This window comes from Empidonax traillii, unplaced genomic scaffold, assembly GCF_003031625.1.
Source record: "Empidonax traillii isolate 1590-97213 ecotype Southwest subspecies unplaced genomic scaffold, ASM303162v1 scaffold391:size1093220, whole genome shotgun sequence".
In the NCBI taxonomy this organism is placed as follows: domain Eukaryota; kingdom Metazoa; phylum Chordata; class Aves; order Passeriformes; family Tyrannidae; genus Empidonax; species Empidonax traillii.
This window is the reverse complement of record NW_020955584.1, coordinates 1,075,807-1,093,374: the sequence shown is the minus strand read 5'-3', so window position 1 is coordinate 1,093,374 and position 17,568 is coordinate 1,075,807. Positions and strand designations below refer to the sequence as shown.

The following is a 17,568-nucleotide window of genomic DNA, read 5'->3' as shown; positions in this document are numbered from 1 at the left end:
CCAGAGGTGCAGCCGAGGGGACAGAATTGAGGCTTTAGGAGTCAGAGACAAAAGATACCTCTCCATTTTCTCAGGGGAAGACAGTGCCCAAAAAGATGAAAGAAGTATTAGAGCCACATGCTTCCCTGCTCAACCATCCTCTGCAGGTACCACACTAAACACCAAGATTATCAAGGACTGGTACAATACTGAGAAAAAACCCAGCTGTTTAGGAAGGAGACACACTTCTGTCTCATGTCCTTAGGAAAAGCAGAGCTGTTTGCTCCATCATATGGTGCCATTTCTCCTACAGTTTGATGATGTCCATGTGAAGTTTGCTATATTCCAAGTTCAGCATGAAGTTAAATCCCAACTATGCGCACCTTCAGATCTTTGTTGGCTGGTGCAAAGTGCACTAAGAAAATACGCCCCAACATGCAATTTAATAGTAGATGGAATGACAGGAACTAGAAGGCATTTTACAGAACTGTCAGCACTTATGAGGGTGTAAGTCTACAAATTCTATCAAATATAAGTACAATGTATGTTTCACTCTCTCAAAAAAAAACCACAAAAAACCCCAAACCAAAACCCTATCCCAAAATCCAACAGTCAACAGAATGAAACAAAGCCTAATCAAATCAGCTCGTTTCTTCTCATGATTTTTGCATTTTAGTTTCCCTATTCTTTAAAGCAGCAGCTATTTAAAGATCATCGAAATAAATTCATTCAGAGGTTAAAAAAAAGATGCTAAAATAGTTTGAGACAACTATTTTTGTGAGTGAACCTAGAGCAAAATTACAGGCAAAACAGCATTAATGTAGCAATGTTGCCTACTTATGCAGCAGAACTGTGCTATAATGGAGTAAAAACTGCTCTCAGGCTTCCTGAATGAGAAAAATAAGCTCTTTACTGCTTTTCCTTCCTGTGCAAAGCAATACAAGTTTTAGAAAAGGATCAGCCTCCTCTGTGGCCCATGCATCTTTACTAAAGAGAACTGTTAACACCTCTGACTTTGCTGGTAAGAGGTGCAAGACCCAGAATGAACACTGCTTAAATTCTTGACCTCAAACTTATATGCAGGGCTGGCTTTTGGGAAAAAAACTGCCTTTTTTTCCTATAAGCTGAGAAAATTTAATCTAGCAGACTCCAAGCAGCAGTAATTGTGGAACGCTGCAATGCTGCTTTAACATTACTTTTCAGGAAATAACTTAGAAAGTTGTCATGAAAGTCTCAGTGACTGCAAAGCTAAATACAGCTGGTGTGCCAGTTCCTGCTCTTAGATGGTTACTTTCTGCACTTGGGACCTGTTCTCTCAAAAAGCATTTGAAAAAAAGGGTGAGTCAGGACTAGTTCAAATCTGAAGACAAATGAATGGAGCTGACAGAAGAAAGAAATGGGATTCAATGATGAGGAAGAAGTAGCAGCTACAAGACTCCTGGAAATTTCTGAATGCGGGAATAAAAGGAAATTACATCATTCTTCAGAGAACTTTTCTTGATGGTTGCAAGTCTGAGCTGAAATAATTGCTCTTACAAATCAGTTACATACATGCCACCACACCCATGAGTCCATTTACATATACGTTGCCCAATAAGCACGGAGACCAATAAAACAGCAATTCGAGTATTCTATACCAGGCTATGTTACTCTGGGTCATTGTGAGGTTTTTGTTATGTATGGCAAAAACATAGAGGAACAAGAAGGCAAAGCTGAATCACATGTTGACAAGCAGTCATGTGGTCAGAGCAATTTTAAGCTTTTTTGACACAAAAACTAGTTTTATTTTTTATTTTCATGCTATGTTTAAGGCATAAAGAGTCCACACATTCAAACTGCTTCAGTCTCTGAAAGACTGCTGAAACAGCATACACTGATCTGCCACACCAGCAGAACAAGCATGTTTGGTGGCATCATCCATTCCAGCTTCCACACTAAGCATGTTGCTACCAGCAAGGTTACATCTGTAAGATGGACTTGACCAACCCACTATACCAGCTGCTCACCATACTAGACTTCACTGGCAACATTACAATGATTTTTAAAAAGTTGTATGTACCTTGCCAAAGTAACTGTAAATCTGGGGACACTTTGCCTGTGATCAGCAAAGCTCACTGAGGAGCAAACTTGTCTTTTTGAAAAAGAGCTGCAAATTGGCAAGAAGGCAGCACTATGAAGGGATAACTCCCTGTTTTCTGTGTGCAATTTAGTTCACTTAGTTCAGTAAGTCACACACAACATAAGGGACAAAAACGAACTCCACATGCAGTCACGGTGTGGACTGTCTTGCATTTTTTTCACTTGTACACAGTCTATGCAAGATAAAGGCTTTAGTAAGATATAAGAAGCATAGGTTTTTTTGTGACTGACTCTGACTCTGCAATCCTATTGATCCCAGCAGATGTGTCTGAACATGTTCTGGAACTTTCTATACAGAAGGATCTTTCTGCATTGATATAGTTGCAGGATCAGGTTCTAAGACTGTAAAGACAAATGAAGGACAACTGGTAACCTAATGAGATTCAACAGCAACAGTTGAATTTAAACATAGCAATGCTCCATCCATTTTCACATCGAATAGAGGCTCAAGCTGACATGATTCAACAGAAAATAGCAGAACATGCTTTATTGTTTCAATCTCAAAGAAAAGCCCCCAAACAATGGCAGAACACACTTTACTGTTTCAATTCTAAAGAAAATGCCCCAAAACAGATGTGAATATTTGCTTTTATACAGCTGTCATCCTTTGGGAGGTTAAGGGGGAAAAAAAAAATTCACTGTCTCCTTATTACTGCAGACCAAAATTCATTTTTCTTGGTATTTTGCCAGTTCACATCCCAGTGAACTGCACCCACCAAGCAAGGTCACATAAATGATTGTGAAAACAAGTTTCCTTTGTGCATGAAGAGGAATGAATCACTTGGAAAATGTGACATCTTCAGTACTATTCCTGCCACTATGCAATATTTCTCTAAATTATGCAATCCATCAATATAGCGTTCATAAATGTATGTTTGGGAAAAAAGGACTTAAGTAAGTGTGTAACAGCAGCAAGTGGGATTTGTCAGTGAAAGTGAAAATCTGGAGGAACAAGAACACTGGAAGACCATATGCCAGCTACTCTACAACTCTACTTCCACACCAAAACAAGGGCCATCTGAAAACCCAAATGATGACAACTCTGAACTGTCAATCATTGAAACTTTTTCTTTCAGCTAGCAAGAAAATTGAATGAAGACTTCACAAGAGATTCATGGGGATGCCTCAGCTGACAGGTTTTATGGACTCCTTTGAGTTCCTTTGCTACATGATTTAATTCCTTCTGCACCTTCAAATCCCTTCATAGTGAGATATTTACAGATATTGTTGCAACCCATCTCAGAAATTGTTAAGCGCAATGTGGCTCCTAATACAGCAATGTATGCTATCTGGCAACACCTCAGAGTTAAAAAGTCCGACTGGCCCCTGTTAAATAACAAGTTCGAACTCCTTTGCTCCATCTCTTTTTGTTAGCTTCCTTCAGCCCTTAAAATGTGTTAACTCTATTGCCTATGCTAACTAGCAATACTCAGATAGTTTCTGAAGGATGAGATGCTGTTGTATGAACTCCTGATCATCCCAAGACCTCCTTCCTACACTCATTATTGCAGGAAATGAGGCATATGATCAACAACACATCTAATGGGAAGACATTATCTTACATCAGCCAGACTAGAACATACAACAATACAGAAATCTATCATCTTTTTTTCTTATTTATTGACATCTCATGCAGCAGTGGAGCTACACAATAAGTAACTCATAATTTTTAAATTATTTAGTTGTTGAACATAGAAAGGCATCTCAACTACTAATATATAAATTATTTTTCATAGAATAACAACCTAATTTCAATGTTTTCAAAACCAAGGACAAAACTTCTAAAGGTAACAAGGATGATGCCTTCAGAGATGTTATACCATTTCAATTCTCAATTCATGAACTAAGTGATTTACGAAAAATGAGACAAATATAGATTATTAGAATAATCTTCAATCCTGTGATACAGCATAATTACCAGTCAGCATCGTTTTAATTTAAGATCAGAAGACAATGGTCTACTGTTTCTGTCAAAGCAAGCCAAAAAATCCACATTTACACATGCTGCAGCAAATGTGTCACACCAAACTCTTTGCTTCACTCAAACCTCTGAATCTTGTCTGTCATGATCATGGAAATTCCCATTTGCAAGTCAGTGCCTAAGATGGCCTGTGAAACACGCTCTGAGATTGTTGTGCTGCACAGCTGTGAAGAAGTCCAGGCTTTCTGCCTCCATAAAGTAGGTCAGGTAATCATCCAGTGGTAATGAGAAAATCTTTTCCCTATAAACTAATCAAATAACTGAATTCTGAGTAGCATAAAACCTGATTTTGCTTCCAAGCAAGTTGGAAGGGAAAACTGGAGCCAAAATAAAGGCTTCACCATCCTGAACTAGTTAACAAATATTAGACATAGAGAAAAAAGTTTTAGTTTTGCTGTAAACAGCTCTATTTGCTGATGAACTAACTAGAGAAAAGAGGGTTTGAAATGGGTCTGGAGGCCATTTACAGGTTCCTTCTACATCACGATGAAATCACTATTTTTTACATTGCTTGAGAGGTTTTAGTCTACCTGGAGACTGTCCCCCAAAGATGGCAGCTCATCAGCTTACCTAGATAATAGAACAGAATCACAGAATCACAGAATACCCTGAGGTGGAAGGACCCACATGGACCATCAAAGTCCAACTCCTTCCTACATTTTACAGGTTTTTTTTCCTTCTTCTGACCCCACTGGTGATCAGAATAACTTATTAACATTTTATTTGCAGAAACTCCTAGGAATCTATTTCTCTCCTCAATAATTTCCTCTCAAAACAAAACAATGCTGTTTATCTCAGGGTCACGGCTCCTAGACTTCCAATCATGTTGCTGCATTTCCTTCTCCCTGTCAGCTTATTTTTTTTTACACTGCAGCAACCAAAAGTGGACATATTTTAACTTTAACCTTCAGAACATAATGAAGAGCTTAATTTATGTCTTTTGCACTGCTGTCAATGCATCTTGGCATAAGGTCTATTTTTGTTGTAAGTGGTATGATGCTGTTGATGCACAAAGTTTGCAATCCGGTGGAATAGTCAGATATCCCTCATTGCAGAACTTCTGCCCAGCCAGCTGCTCTGTACTCCTGCAGTAAATCATTTCTAACCAAGGGTGAAAATCACTCTTTGCTGGATGTCTACTAAAGGACACCTTCTCAAATGTTGGGTGTTCAATCTAATCTAAACCAGGCTGTACAAAATGCCTCTGAACGTAGTGAAGAGTGACAATGCATCTCATCCCATGCTAAGACAGATGTACGTGGGATGAACTGCACTCAAGAGAGGCACTTCTCACAATTTAGCAAGGTTAAATGGATAGCTAAAGTACTGGTTTACAGTTAAATGATGGTTGTGCAATTTTCAGACAGCTATTCAAAGTAAAATACATCTGACATGCACTGTGTGCTTTTCTCATTGATCAGAACTCTCTTCCTCGTTAACCAGAGAAAGATCAGGAAGAATTTCATACTTTTCCCACCTGATACGCTTTTGTCCTGTCCCAGCTTAATGCCTTTGTCCATGCTTGCTAGACTAATTCTCTTAAACAAAAGTACTGCACAGTGCCAGTTGCAGCATTGAGCCCTTTCAAAGAGAACCCCTGTCACTGGAGCTTCTCATTTTGAGGTGAAGCATCAATTAATTACCCTGAATACAGGATTAAAAATGGTTTGTTATTTAGAAGACATTTATGCTATTTTCTATCCCTCATGAGAAAAATCTTACTAAAGAAAAGTCAAAGCAAATGTTTGTTGTAGGAACCTTTCATTCTTGCTAATAACTTATCAGGACAAGCTAGGTTTTAGAAACAAGCACTAAGGCTGGTCTGAACAGTCTGACAACAAAACTAAGAACAAATACTCATCCATATGAGACAAACAGGCCTCTCTTCTCGTTATTTTGGCAATAGCTATTTTAATGATGCACAGAAACTAATTTTAAAGCCAGATAAATTCAATCTATTTTTCATAAGATGAAAGCAAATAAATGCTAAAAATACTGTTACCTGACATGCTCAGGTATCAAATTCCCTTGTTAGTGGTGCAGGACCTGTGGAAAGTACTGCCAAAGCACTGCAAAACAGTTCAAATATCACCCAAGAAATTCTGGGAAACCTCATCTAAATCCTGTTCCTAGAAAGCAATCCACAAAGCTTTGATAATAAAGGTACCTTACTTGCACAGTTCTGCTTGCACTGTGTTGGCTCTGGGATTTAACTTGCTTTCATACCCATGTTTTCTCCTCCCCACTTTCAGACAACTGTTTAGATATTTTATAATAGTCTTTGCAAAAGAACACAGTAGATCTTCTCAAGTAATCAAAGAGCAAAACTAGAAGTGCATTTCACAGATCTTAAGCACCAGTAAATCTTCCTTTTAAGAGTTTGTCATTTTAAATTTGTGTCACTGTCACGCAACGTGCTAATGGGAAGCTACTCTTCAAGCACTGCTTTTAGATATTATACAAGAGAATTTCTAATTTCTGACTACAAAGTGCTATACGCTGAGCATTTAGGGTTTTAAAATACTGATATTCTGAGGATCATGCTGGACCTGAAAATGCCACACACAACACCTAATGCTGCACCTAAACCTGCAGATCTGAGTTCTGCTCTGAGATGCATTTTATTGCTGCCATTTAGCATATATGTTCTTGATCAAGTTTGTTAGTGATCTACAAACGCAGTTACATTTACAAACTGTGAAATGGACACCTTCTATTTTCTTCCTATCCATACAAATCTTTGTAGACACAATTCTGTGGGATTTGAACAAAGGAAATGAACTGACTATTCTTTGCAGCTGATGTGCGAGCGGTCAGCTTTCTTTCCACAGCTCTCTATTCCTTACCTCATCTCCTATATTCCTAACTCTATCTCTATAAACCTGAGAGGGATTTTATGTCACACTCTTGGTACAGAGCCTTCTTCCACCTCCATCAATCAATCTCAAATCCTGTGCCCGGGTTGCTGAGAACGTAGAGACGTCCTCCAAATGCAAATGTCTACTCTCTGGTTTTAGAGTGTTGCAAAACCCTGCTTAGGTTTCCTAAACTTTATCTTTTAGCATTCTACACTCCAAATGTAGATTTTTGTTGTATCTCTTACAGACCAATACTTAAATTTACTAGAAATTGAAGACTTCAGTTCTGAATAGTCCTTCCGGATTTGACTGGCCTTCAATCATAGAATTATGAAATTGTATAACAGTTTGGGTTGGAAGGGACCTTAAAGATCATCTAGTTCCAATGCCCCTGCCATGGGCAGGGACACCTTTCACTAGACTTGGGTTGCTCAAAGCCCCGTCCAACCTGCCTTGGAGCATTCCAGGGGTGGGACATCAACAACTTCTCAGGGCAAACTGTCCCAGTGTCTCACCACCCTCACAGTAAAGAATTTTTTCCTATTATCTAATCTAAACCTACTCTCAGTTTAAAACCATTCCCCCTTGTGCTGTCACTACATGCTCTTCTAAAAAGTTCCTCTCCATCTTTCTTGTAATTTCCCTTCAGGGACTGGAAGGTCGCAATTAGGTCACCCTGAAGCCTTCTCTTTTTTCCAGGCTGAATCCCAATTCTCCCAGCCTTTCATTACAGGAGAAGTGCTCCATCCCTCTAGTCACCTTGGTGGCCTCCTCCGGACTTGCTCCAACAGGTCAATGTCCTTCCTTCCTGTGCTGGGGACCCCAGAGCTGGATGCAGTGCTCCAGGTGGAGTCTCACCAGAGCAGAACAGAGGGGCAGCACCCCCTCCCTCACCCTGCTGGCCACACTACTTTTGATGCAGCCCAAGACACAATTGGCTTTCTAGGCTACCAGTGCACACTGCTGGGTCATGTCCAGCCTCTCGGCCACCAGCACACACAAAGTCCTTCTCAGCACGACCACTTTCAATCTGGTCAGCCCCCAGTCTGTACTGATACCAGGGGCTGCCCCGCTTGTTCCATAGTAAGAAAACCACAATGGAGCAACAATGGAGCAGGTGTGCAGATGCAGTAAAGTCTTAGTGTATGTTTCAGTTTGTACACGTGAATTGTCAGAACAATAATGCAGCTAAACAATACAGTCACAGTAATCTGAGTGGTCTAAGAACACAGGTATATAAAGCTAAACACTGGAAATTTCTTCAGTAGAGAATGAGCTGCACTAAGCAAAGGCTTTCACATTCTAAAAATAAAGTTAATTTGATTAACGCATCATGGAAACAAAGATGCAAATGACTAAATTAATTTCCTATTCCTGTCTTAGATGCCTGGTACCTAATCCTGAAGTAACTATGTATTCCAGTGCAAGAGCAATAAATCAAAGGCCTATTAAAAAAAACCACCACCAAACCAAACATAGAAAAACCATCAATAATTGATCTGGTTTAATTAAATACCATTCTACTTAATAAAACATTGTCATTCATCAGTTTCAAACCCCAGCATTCCGAAGAGGAAGGAATACTTTTTTTATTTATAGTATACAAATACTGTTATGAAAATAATTTGTATGAAACTATAAACCTGAAATAGACAATTCACTAGTGCCCTTTTTTTTAATAGATAAGAAGCGATGTCTAACTTTACTTCCAAACTTTTTCTCTCAGCTAATTTTTCCACTGAAACTATTAGCCAACTAATTGGAAGGAAACAATTTAAGAGAAAATAAAGCCTTTTATGAAAACAGAGAACAAATATTTTATGCTTTAAGAGCAAAAACTAAACATGAACTAATACTTCACTCCATCTTTCCTGCTCAGTATTAACAAAAAGTTTCACTATATTTTATGCTAAAAATATACTTTTCTTTGAGTTGTTTGAATGATTTTTTGCTTTAGTACAGAAGATAAACCATTTCGTTCATGTACATAACTTACTCTTGAAAGACAATGAAAGAGTGTCATTGTTTTGGGATGCTTAAGTAGGACCTTGGATCTCCAGAACTGACTTCTAAGCCGTTGCAAGGAACAAGAAGAGAAAACACTTTACAAAGGAGCAATAGACAATGTGGTCTTTGTAGGAGAATGCTTTTAGGCACAGAAGCCTATTAGTTCTTCCCTCCGTGAGATCCTTATTTGACAATATGGCCCTCTGGCAGGAATAACAACCTAAAAAGAAAACTGGTCCTACTTACACTGAGCTCTGAGAAAAAATTAAAGCTCAATTTGTCTCCTGTGTCAGCTCACAGTACAGTGTCACACAGACTGATACTGTCACCCAAGCTCCCCTGTCCTCAAACTCGTCCTCAATAGTCAGCAGGTCCCTATCCTGGCATCAGATTCACTAGGTAAAAAAACAATGGTTCAATTATGCTGTATCATGCAGATCTCATCCACCAACCTTCCACAGCATCTGTGGAGTTGGCTTTAGTATGCCTGTTCTTACTGATGTACATGAAATGCAGAGTGGGGGAGAAGAAATCCAACCTTGCTAACTTGTCACACATTTATTATTTAATCTTCAGTGATTTCATTGACATAGAAGTCTGATAACTTTCTTTGTAGACTTGATGGGAGAAAGGCAATGTGTCTTTATAGTCATGCAGCCTGCCTAGTTATTTAGATTTTGCCAGACAGATTTTTGATTGTTTTGAACAGCACCAGAAAAAAAGTTACTTCCAGTTAGTGGACTGAGAGAAGAACCTTGCTCAGTCCACTCAAGGTAATATTTGGAAAGTTCTATTATCTAGAAAGCACATAAAAGTAAACTTGCCTTCCATAAAGATCCTGTTCCAGTAGATTTTTCCAACTTGATTTCCTCCAAGAAATATTAGATTTGATAAAATCAACATTGAAGTGCTAACAGATGCTAGGACAGCATGAAGTCGACGACGAATTCTTGGCGAGATGAAACGTTCCTGAGGGGTAAAACAAAAGGTGCAGATGAAGTTAACAATCCCTGAAAATTTTCAAGTAAACATTAGAAAAAGACATCGCCCTTATGACAAACAACTTCTATACTTCTATACAGAAGTTCAAGTCCTTATGGAGCAGATTTTAAAATACCTAACACAAGCGCTCACCAATGCCATTTAAGTCTGAGTAAGACTTTATGATAAAAAGTGGAGTTGAATCATAACTGTGGTAGGAAGGGACCTCTGAAGGTTACCTAGAAAGGTCATCAAAGTAGGGTCAGCTGGAGCAGGCTGCTCTGGACTGTGTGTGGTTGGGTTTTGAATATCTCCACTGATGAAGGCTGCACAATCTCACTGGGCCAACCTCTCACAGTAAAAAAGATTTTCTTTAGGTTTAAATTGAATTTCTTGCATTTCAGTCTGTGCCCACTGCCTTTTGTCCTAAACACCACTGAGAAAAGTCTGCCTTTGATTTCTTCTCCCCTACAGTTAGGTATTTTATACAAATGGATAATATTCCCAAGTCTTCTTTTCTCCTGCTGAACAGTCCCAGCTCTCTCCGCTTCTCCTCTTAACAGCAGACGCTTCATTCTCTTGGCTGAACTCACTCCAGTATGTCCACGTCTCTTTAGTGGGGAGCCCAGAACTGGACACATTTCTATACATTCAGTGTCATAATTATTTTCTTATTAAATGTTCTCCTTGATGAACTTTCGCTGAGGGACGCAAACAGTAACAACATGCTTCTAGGAAGAATACTACCCAATAGGTTCCAACATGGAATAAAGCACTTCAGTACACAAAAACATCAACCAGCTTCAGAAGTCATGAATCCTTTAATTGATTAATAAGACATCACTGAAAGATTTTGCAGTCAGATCAGAACAGATTATAGTAATGACTCTTAAATAGATAAATCTAAAAACAAATACATACAGACGCAATCCCAAATTTTTTTGTCAGTGCAAATATTACTGCTCATGTTCAAGAAGTGTAATTATCCATTGTAAAGGTTTTGGTACTGTTGCTCCAATGATACAGAGCAGCAATAAGTAGGTCTCTCTCCAACACATACTAGTCTACATTTTTTTTAATCTGTATTTGGCATTATCACCTGAGGTGTGAGTGCAGCATAGAGACTGGAGGAAGATGGTAAAAGAAAGATGAGAGTTTTAGTTACCTCCAATATTCACCTGCTAGAAGAAATTTTAAAGACCATTACAGGACTTCACAAGGAAATATTGTCTCATTACTGCACAAGGAAAAATACCTTGTTCATTGTGGCCTTGGGTTGAAAGCCTCTGTGCATAGTGCTTCAGTCTACAAAAGACTGAATGCTTTGTGAGAAGTGATGAGTATTTGCCAGGGCACAGAAACTAAGGCAAGTCTCAGGGGCTGCTCAGCCTGCACGTCATAAATGGTGACGTTGAAGAAAACAAAGTCTTGTGACTGCAGCATCAGGAAAAAAAAAGAGCAGTAATTAATCTTTAATAGCTACAGCCAGACCAGAATTCATGCTCAGATACCTGAAACAACATAAACACATGCTCAAAACAGTCCTAAAAATACAGATCTAGAAAATTAAATTGCTAGTTCTATAAACATCAAAACAAATGTTTCTACTGCTACTGACAAATCTTCAAATAAATTACAATTACAGGGATAAAAATACAATTTCAACATATTACTGCAAAGTAAGTCTCTGCTAAATTGAATGTTAGCCCCAGTCAGAGCTGTGTCTAGTATGAGTCAGTTTGAGTCAGCACAAAAACAGGGATAAATAAGGTTTAAGGAAAGCTCTGCATCAGGTTGTATGTACAATACAGCAATAGTCTATCTTCCATACAACACTGTGAAAAACAGTCATGTATGAAAAAAGAGACTGAGATTTTTCTCTGAAAATTTTGCATGAAAACTAGGGCATGATAGGAAAAGAGTAGAGAATATAACATAATCGTATAAATATTCACTGATACAGACTCAGTGAAATAACTTCTTCCCTTTCTAGTACTTCGCATCCTCAAAGCTGCCCAAGAACTTCCAATACATCCTCCTTCTGTTCACACACACACACAGAGGACATCTTAAGTTTTTCTCTTCCTGAAATGTATAGTTTGAGTGTATGGTCCCCCATACAAGAAATTTGTAAGCCATTTCAGAATGTGTGCACACAGAGAAAAACATCCGAAATCTTGCTGTTAAATCCATGTTAACTACCAAGTTTGAATAAGGAGAAGTTATGATCATGTTAGCTTGAACTTTGTTGTTGAGTCACCAAACTTGGACGCTTATTGCATTATGCTAATTAATTCTGATTAACCTGCAGCTCAAAAAGAACATCATCTTTCACTCTACCTCCATCTATCAAGCTTATTTGTCAACTCTAAGAGAAATAGTTTTAATTAAGAAAGGGTAAAAAATCTTCTGCTCAAGCTGTAGATAAAGATGGACAACCCATCAGACAGGGGGTGCTGATCTGTATTTTCCATCAACATACTGATCAGACTCAGTAAGTTTGAAAGGTCTGCCTGTTTTACAACCCAAAGCAGTATTACTAAAACAACATGAATAGTTAAAAAAGTTCTACTTTTTTTTTAAATGAATAGAGTTACTAAAAAAATAAATTAAACTGTCACATATAGTACATCACCCGCTACAAAAGTGCTGCATGTTAAACAATGCAGGTTAACTGCAGTATAGACCATAAAAGCCTTTAGCCATTTATAAGGTATAAAGGAGCAGTTTAAGACAGAAACAGTTTAGACAAACACTGAACCTTTTCCGGATTTTGCTGTAGCTAATTTCCATTAACTTTGCTAGGCATTGATCCAAAAAAGCAGTACACGCTTTCCTGACAGTCTTTGATGTCAATGCCACTTTTACTCTGCTGCAATGAAGGTAAAAAAAGAGCACATTCTTTAAACATCTCAAGTCATCTAGAAAAAGCTAAATAGGAAAGTACCCAAGCAGCTATTGTGAGCAGATTAATACACTGAAAGTATTATTTAGCCATGAAGAAGAAATGAGGCTGATCTAGATAAGCAATATTAACATTATTTGATTTAAATACGTACAAGCATGTAGATTTTTCTGAATGTACGGCAAGTTGTTTACACCAAAGCAAAATTTAAAAAACCCTCCACATCCACTTCCTTATGTCACTTATTGCTTTTAACAATATCCTCCATTACAGCAATAAAAACAACAGCTATGGATTTGTGGTGTTTCTCTGGATTTTACTGCTGTCTCTCTCCTCTTTTCCTGTTGGAAATAAGGCTACTACTAGGTAGAGGGGTAAAAGAGCACCTAGTGTTAAAATGACAATGAAGCTGTGGCTGCTTGGCTGAAACCCTTACATTTGCATCCCCCCTCAATGCTCTATCTTGCTTGTCATCTTGCTTCAGTACTTCACCAAACTTTAATTTTAGTAATGCCCATCTCCCCACACATTGTGAAATATAAGGAGTGTAGCATTTAAACTACACAAAAAACAGACATATTATCAGGATACTCAGCCCAGAGGCATGCAGCATGACATCGAAGGTGACTAATAAAAGGTTGGCTCAGGCTACCTTTCCTGGAACTGAATAGAACTTGGGTTATTATTCCAAATCCATTCCTGCTGTAAATGAAGATCAGTCTCAGACATTTTTACCAGATGTTGGAAAAACTTCCCTCTGCACATTGCTGGGTAGAGCAAAATTGGCTGCCATCAGACCTCTCTCAACTGAGCCTTCTCAGTCACCTTACAAAAATAAATGATACTATCATTTAGCAGGGTACCTTGACAAGTAAATCTGTGTATGTGTTTGAGAGTGGTGGAGGAAGACAGGCATGAAAAGAAACTGAATCGTCCAAACATTTTCATTCCTAAATCCTTTTCCAGTTATGCATGCACATCACCTTTAGCCTCTAAAACCAAGTCAGAAATGGGAAGCTTGTATGATGGTCGTTTCTCAAGAAAGATGGCTTATGAAGGACAACACACAGCACAACAGATCATTTAGGTTAGAACTAAGAGTCAAGGTAAAGGACATGGAAAAAGGAATTTTGAGTTAGAGAATACTTATTTCGTGCGCTTTGCAACGTAATTACATCACTATGAATGCAAAACATACGAAGATGGCAGAAGAGGCTTCAGAGAGCCACAGTCTGAAGGAACTTCTCTCTAAGGTGATTCAGAGCTGATTAACAATAAATATGCATTTTTACAGGACTGTGTACAACAATATTACTGAATGGCATGGAAAGATGAAATTGAGGGCCCAGATAAATGCATTTACATGTCCTAGTTAGCCAACAACAGAGAAAATATTTTGGGGAATACTGACCAGAAAAAGTCATCTTCCCTTCCATGTGGAAGTTAGTGACAGGACAAGCCACTTGTATTGACAGAACAATTGCCCAGAGAAGTCAGGGATGCCCCATCCCTGGAAGTGTTCAAGGGGAGGTTGGATGGTACCCTGAGCACCCTAGTCTAATGAAAGGTGTCCCTGCCCACGACAGGGGTGTTGGAAGCACATGATCTTTAAGGTCCCTTCCAACCCAAACCATTCTATGTTTTTGTGAAGTTGAGGAGACACCTAAGACCAAACTCGGTACAGCACTGAATACTAGGCAATGCTACACAAAATATCACACTGAAGTCTTTTACAGAAATATATTCATCAGTATTTCATTAGGGAAGCAATCCTACATTTTCCTACAGCAACCATTCCTAAACTTCTTCTAGCAATAGTGGTGGCACCATGGGGTTTTGGCATGTCCCAAAGGCTCATTATTCAGAGGGCTGCTGAAACCATCGGCAGTAGCTTGTTCTGGGAGCAGCCCACAAGCATCATGCTGGTTTAGGGGAGGGCTCAGGAACTGCGGTGCATGTTTTCTATCACGCTGCAAACCCAGCCTGACGACAGTGTCAAGTAGCAAGAAGCCTCCCCTGAGAGACATTAGCTTGTACCTTCTTAGCAAATGCTCAGAAGATGGAAAACATCTAAGCAAGCTGCATTTGCAACACATCTCATTTATATAGTTGTTCTGAGGCAGATTAAAGAAAAATTCAGCATCAAGTCAGTGACATTACTGAGCTTTTGCTTATACTAAAAATACTTTAACAAGTACCATGTAAATGAATTAAACTGTCCACAATCTAAACAAGAGTCCATCTTCATGGAGTAAAACAGATATTCACAACATTTATATCTTTTTGAGCTACCCATCCAGAGAACTGATAGTCCAACCACATGGCAAAACAAGTGCTTATGATAAAATTGGAGAAGCACTTGAATTATTTCTTATGTGAACATGTGCACCATGGAATAAGACTGTCAAGATGCTATGGCCAGAGTGACATGAAACATGCTTAAGACTATGAACTGCAAAATTAGAGATTACATTATTGTATTTTCATCTGCCTTTGGTCTTTAAGGGACAAAATAATCTAGAACAACTTTAAAAGAATTTTCTTTTTTTTAAACATACAATACTGTATTACTATCTGTTCTACAGATTTCATTCTCTCCCACTTAAATCTATCAACCAACTTATCCATAATAATTTTAAAATAAGGTACAGAAACTGTACTATGTTGTGTTGAAGAAATCAAGCAAATTAACTACCATGAATATAACACCTAGACCTGCATTGTCTTTCATTGCTACTCCTAGAGTACGAGGGAAGAGTAAGTGTACTTTCTACAGTTAGTAAAATTCCATCTTTTCTATTTCCTGACGGTTTTTATTAGATAAACTATGCTTAAAAGCTAATACAATGTTGACTCATCTTTACGTCACAAAACCTAAATTCTTTGCAATATTTACAAGGATTTTTTGGGAGAGTGCACGGATGGATAAAATGTTTGTGGGTAAAGGTGCCCAGTACAGGAGGGGCATGGGTGGTGCTTTTATGCATATCAGCAAAATGCTTGGAAAAGAATCCAAATCACTTGCTGGAGTTCCTTTGGCCAGTGCAGTTTTCTGTTTTCACCCTCCATTGTACCACAACTGAAGAATAAGCCCCTCCCTGCCCCCAATTTCGACACTTTTCTACAGAAGCAAGAGAGACCACCCAGTCAATCTTAAAAAGGTTTCCTTTCAGAAAATGTGCTCAGGTAAATGACAACTCTTCAGTGTCTAACCCTTAACCCCAGGAATCACCAAGTAACCACAAGAGTGAACACCTCAACGCATCCCCTGAATCTGGGTCACCCGCAATGCAGCCATTTGCCAAAAATAACAGGACAGCATAAAAACAGGAGCATGGGTGAAGAGCTGAAAGAGAGCGAGGAGCAGATGGGACAGTGGGAAGGGAAGCAACACATCCTGACTAACAGTTACCGGCTATTTTATCTATCTGCAGTTCGGCGCACTGAAAATGGAGGGCAGGGTGTGACTGAGCAGCTGGGGAAGCAGATGGGACGGAGGAAAGGCTGAAAATTGTGACAAAGCTCTGCCAAAGAGAATGTCAATTTATTTAATTTTTAAAGTGAGCAGCAGAAATGAAGATGGGTTGGGTCCAAGCAATAGGGCATCTTATGTTTGTTAATACACGTTGTCAGTGGGTAACGGCAACAAAAGTGTGTTTGGGAGACTGCAGAAACAAAGAGAGGGACTATGTGTGCTCATTAATGATAGCAGAAGTTAGGCTCAAAGATCAGCAGGAGCAGGGGAAAGGCAGCTGATGAGAAGCTGACATCTGAATAGGATACACACTCCTGCACTCCAAAGCTGAGGGACAGACGCTCAATACAGTGAGAGTAGAGACTGCACCACAGAACAGAAACACAACAAAAATAAAGAATTCTGTTTGAATACATGCACAAAATATTCACTTATGAAATAATCCTAAAGAAACTGTGGAATCCTCAGGGCTGTAACGGTAACAAGATGAAGAACAGGCCTGCAAGGGAACGAGATGTGCTACCAGATCTTATCCATCAATAACTGCCACACCAAACAGAAGAATAAATTTACTTCCCCATCAACACACACTGTACCCTTCAGTAATCATGGTAATTATTCTTGTTTACTCTGTTCTTCAGCTAACTCTAACCCAGAACCAGTCCCCTTTACTTCACTTTGTTTTATTTTTCTTGCATTTTACTTTGCTTGCAGTTGTTCCCTTCCTTCTGCCCAAGCTGAACTGTGGCCTGAGGTTATATCCTGTTTCTTTTCAAGGTATATACTTTCCTTCCAAAGTAAAGGTAAAAATTAGCTCCTGGAAAGTTCACACACGAAGGCAGGAACTGACAGCATTTTACCAAGAGACAGGATGATGCAAACAACCTGTAATTCCCTACATCACTCCTATAAAAAGAGAACTACACAATTAAAATCAAGCAGCTGTCAGTTAAGATCTATTTTCACAAATGGAACTTGATTCTGAATTTAGGAATAAATGCTATATATAGCATTTGAGAAGATACTCATCTTCTCTATTGATATCTTACTAAACATTCACTCAACAAAACGCTGTCTTGCACTAGCACCATTTCATTTTTAGATTTTCCGAAGGATCTACATTTATAGCATCTCTCAGCAAAGAGCCAACTCCCTCTTCTGTTTGAAGAAAGCCTCCTACCGATTCATATGTATCCACTACACTTACAGATGCATGTGTGAAAGTTTGACATACACAAAAGTA

The 17,568-nt window shown here is 38.8% G+C and overlaps 1 protein-coding gene across 1 annotated transcript in view; it reads right to left on the bottom strand.

Annotated features, from left to right (window-relative positions):
* Positions 1-9,788: 9,788 nt before the first annotated feature.
* Positions 9,789-17,568, bottom strand: part of HHAT (hedgehog acyltransferase) — a gene marked incomplete at its 3' end in the record, with an annotated part of 87,313 nt that continues 79,533 nt past the window's right edge. Inside the window, exon 11 of the mRNA XM_027893523.1 lies at positions 9,789-9,933. Within this exon, the coding sequence (XP_027749324.1) occupies positions 9,789-9,933 (145 nt within the window). The remainder of the gene's footprint in view (positions 9,934-17,568) is intronic.